General features: G+C 42.5%; 1 protein-coding gene across 1 annotated transcript; it reads right to left on the bottom strand.

Moving 5' to 3' along the window:
• Positions 1–757: 757 nt before the first annotated feature.
• On the bottom strand, positions 758–2,041 carry kcns3a (potassium voltage-gated channel, delayed-rectifier, subfamily S, member 3a). The gene has a single exon (XM_037694726.1). The coding sequence runs from the start codon at positions 2,039–2,041 to the stop codon at positions 758–760; it is 1,284 nt and encodes a 427-aa protein (XP_037550654.1).
• Between the last annotated feature and the right edge of the window lie 1,146 nt (positions 2,042–3,187).

Genomic DNA, 3,187 nt, shown 5'->3' with positions numbered 1-3,187 from the left:
TTTGGGAATTGGACTCAAACACTGTTTTTATTTGTGTATCCTTTTATAATTTCATCATGAACGTGTTTTCTTTATTACTTTTAAGTCAAACTGCTGAAGAAATTATGGCTTATGTTGCACAACCATTTTGTTTTTACTACAGTTAATTTGACCTTGCTGAAATATTCCCTGTGCAGATTTGGACAGCTAAGATTTTTTCATATGAGCTGTGGTCCGAAGTTTGTCTGCAAACGCTACTTCTTAAGATAACCGAAAAATGAGGAACACATCGATTGATTTGGCTCCACAGTTTAAAAGTTGGATTATGACTCATAAATATTTATTTTGACACATGCAGGAGATAATATAACTTTGTGAGACTACTTTCAGTTTTATAAACCCATACACACACATATATAGAACAAAAACTGTTCATCAGTCCAGTAAACACCTAGCTCAGGGCTATTCAACTGGTGGCCCAGGGGCCAAATCAGGCCCACGGATTAACTCAATTCGGCCCACCAATGGATTAATTTTAAATAAAACTAAAATTGAAACCATAAAACAACCTTACTTAATGACTATAACTGCTGGATGTCCGGCCCCTGAGCTCTTGGCTTTCAGTAACTGTGCCCCCCTGAGTAATTTAGTTGAATAGCCCTGCTGCTCTTTTTTTTTTTTATAAAAGACAGATCAATAAAAATATAAACAACAATGCATCAATATTTTTCTACTGCTCAGTTCATGAAATAGTTTTTGCTGGCCCATAAAGGTCTGTTCAGGCCCTGTTCTGTTGGACCTCAAAGCGCCGTTGCCTCTGATGGAACTTGGAGAACTTGTTGAAGATGTTGGTAATGGGCAGAGCAACGATCAGCAGCCCACAGACGATGCACAGGGTTCCTATCAGCCTCCCAGCTGAAGTAACTGGGACTGTGTCCCCGTAGCCCACTGTGGTCATGCTTATGGTGGCCCACCACCAGCCAGTAGGAATAGTCTGCAGCTCCGACGCTTTACATTCTTTCTCTGCAAAATAAATGAGAGTGGAAAAAAAAGAAACCCCCAAGGACAGGAAGAGCACCAGCTGGCCCATTTCTCTGGAGCTGTGCAGCATCGTGGCTCCAAGGGAGCGGAGCCCGGCCGAGTGTCGAGCCAGCTTCAAAATACGAAACACTCGCATCAACCTCAGGATCTGCATGACTTTGCCAACGTTCTCCAGCTCCGCGTTCTTCTCCTCGCTCATGTCATCACAGAGTAACGTCACGTAGAAGGGCAGAATGGACGACAGATCAATGACGTTCAAAGGGCCAAGCAAGAACTTCTTGGCTGACGGTGCAACGGCCAAACGAAGAGTGAACTCTGCGGAGAAGAACAGGACGCAGAGGTTCTCAATCAAAGCCAGCACCGGGTGTTCAGTGTGCTTCTCATCGGAGTCCACCTGATGGAAAGCTGGCATGCTGTTCAGACACATGGCAACAATGGAGACAATGACCACACTCACAGATGTCACGGCCATCACTTTAGCTGAGGTGGAGAAACCTGGATCCTCAAGTCGAATCCAAACCCTTCTGCGAACTTCTGCACAGCAGGAGCCTTCAAAGGTTTCCATGTGGTCCTCCAGAGCTGTAAGCTCCTCAGCTGAAGAGCCTGAGCTCTGGAGCTGCTGGTCATCACTCCTCTGATCCCATGTCTGCTCCATCAGTTCCAGGAACCTGCTGCTGCAGCACAAGTCCAGGTGGCGCTCCTTGATGCCCCAGTACTCGATCTCCTGGACAAACGAGACCACGCACAGGCCGTCCATCAGGTGGATCTTCCCCGTGAGGTAAAAGTTGAGGATGTAGCAAAAGAAACTCGGGCTGCGGTCAAAGTAGTATTCCATATCGGAGGGACTGAAGTCGTCGCAGAGCTCCAGGACGGCTTCTTTGGAGCTGCAGCAGAGAAGGCGACAGAGACGTGTCTGAGGGAATCTCCTGAGCACAGTGTGGTTCAAACGCTGCCTGAATCCTCCAACATTGACTTTAATGAAGCAGTCATCAGGCTGATGAAGCACCTGGCCATAAACCATGATGGAACTGCTCAGTTCTTCCTCCTGAAAATCTCAAGTTCTTCTTCTGCAGACAAAAACACTAAAATAAGCATCTCAGATATTCAATGACATCCGAGTGCCACACCAGAGGATCTTGGCACCCTGACTGTCAGCATCACGTGCAGCTGATTCCTAATTTATGTTTTTGTCACGCAGGCTCTTATTACATTTGAATCAAAAAGTTTCATTAAATACACTATTTTAGTCATTGTCTGCAGTACTCAGGGCATAAGCAAAGTGTTTGGAGCCCCAGGGCCACTAGGGGGCCCCCTAAGTGGAATTTTTTTTTTTTTTTTGTAAGGAGTTTTATATTATGACGAGCTTTAGGGCCACGCAAATAAAAAAAACAAAGTTTTTACATTGCCACGCAAATATATATATTTTTTTATTAAAAAGCCATAAAATTATGAGAATAAAGTCGAATAAAGTCATACGAGACTTTTTTTTTAACTGCTCTCATTTATTTTATTTTTTTCCATGAGTCAGATCCACAGTGCGACCTGTCAATCGATCCAGGCGTGTCAGCAAATGACCAGTCCAAAGCTAAATGCTCCTCACCTGCAGAGCTGCGCTGCAGCCCATCAGAGCGTACCACCTTACTGTAAGTAGGTTCAATGTCCTGATACTGATAATAATCTGCTGATGTGCTAACAGATTAACCATCTTCTTATCTGTAAAACAAAAGTATAACTTAACAAGATGCTCAACATTCTTCATTGTACCACAGTTAAAATGCTTTATTGTGTCGGAGTTCCGATAACATTACGACTCATTTGACTTCGGTTTGGTCATGTGCTGACACGCCTACTGGATTGATTGACAGGTCGCATTGTGGATCCGACTGGGAAAAATAAATAAATAAATAAACGAGAGCTGTAAGAAAAAAAAAATGTCTGGTATGACTTTATTCTTGTAATATTAAGACTTTATTCTCGTAATTTTATGGCCTTTTTTTTCTAGTGTGGCCCAAAAGCTCCGTCATAATATATGATTCTATTCCACACAATTTCATTATAAAGTTGTGATTTATTTTTTTTTTTACATGATGGAACTGCTCAGTTCTTCCTCCTGAAGATATATATATATATATATATATATATATATATATATATATATATATATATA

The sequence above is a fragment of the Nematolebias whitei genome, chromosome 21 (assembly GCF_014905685.2).
Source record: "Nematolebias whitei isolate Nwh7 chromosome 21, NemWhi1, whole genome shotgun sequence".
In the NCBI taxonomy this organism is placed as follows: domain Eukaryota; kingdom Metazoa; phylum Chordata; class Actinopteri; order Cyprinodontiformes; family Rivulidae; genus Nematolebias; species Nematolebias whitei.
This window is presented reverse-complemented; position numbering and strand designations above follow the sequence as displayed.

What these genes read in the sequence shown, in the direction of transcription:
- kcns3a (XM_037694726.1), bottom strand. Translation starts at nt 2,041, where the DNA reads ATGGTTTATGGCCAGGTGCTTCATCAGCCTGATGACTGCTTCATTAAA.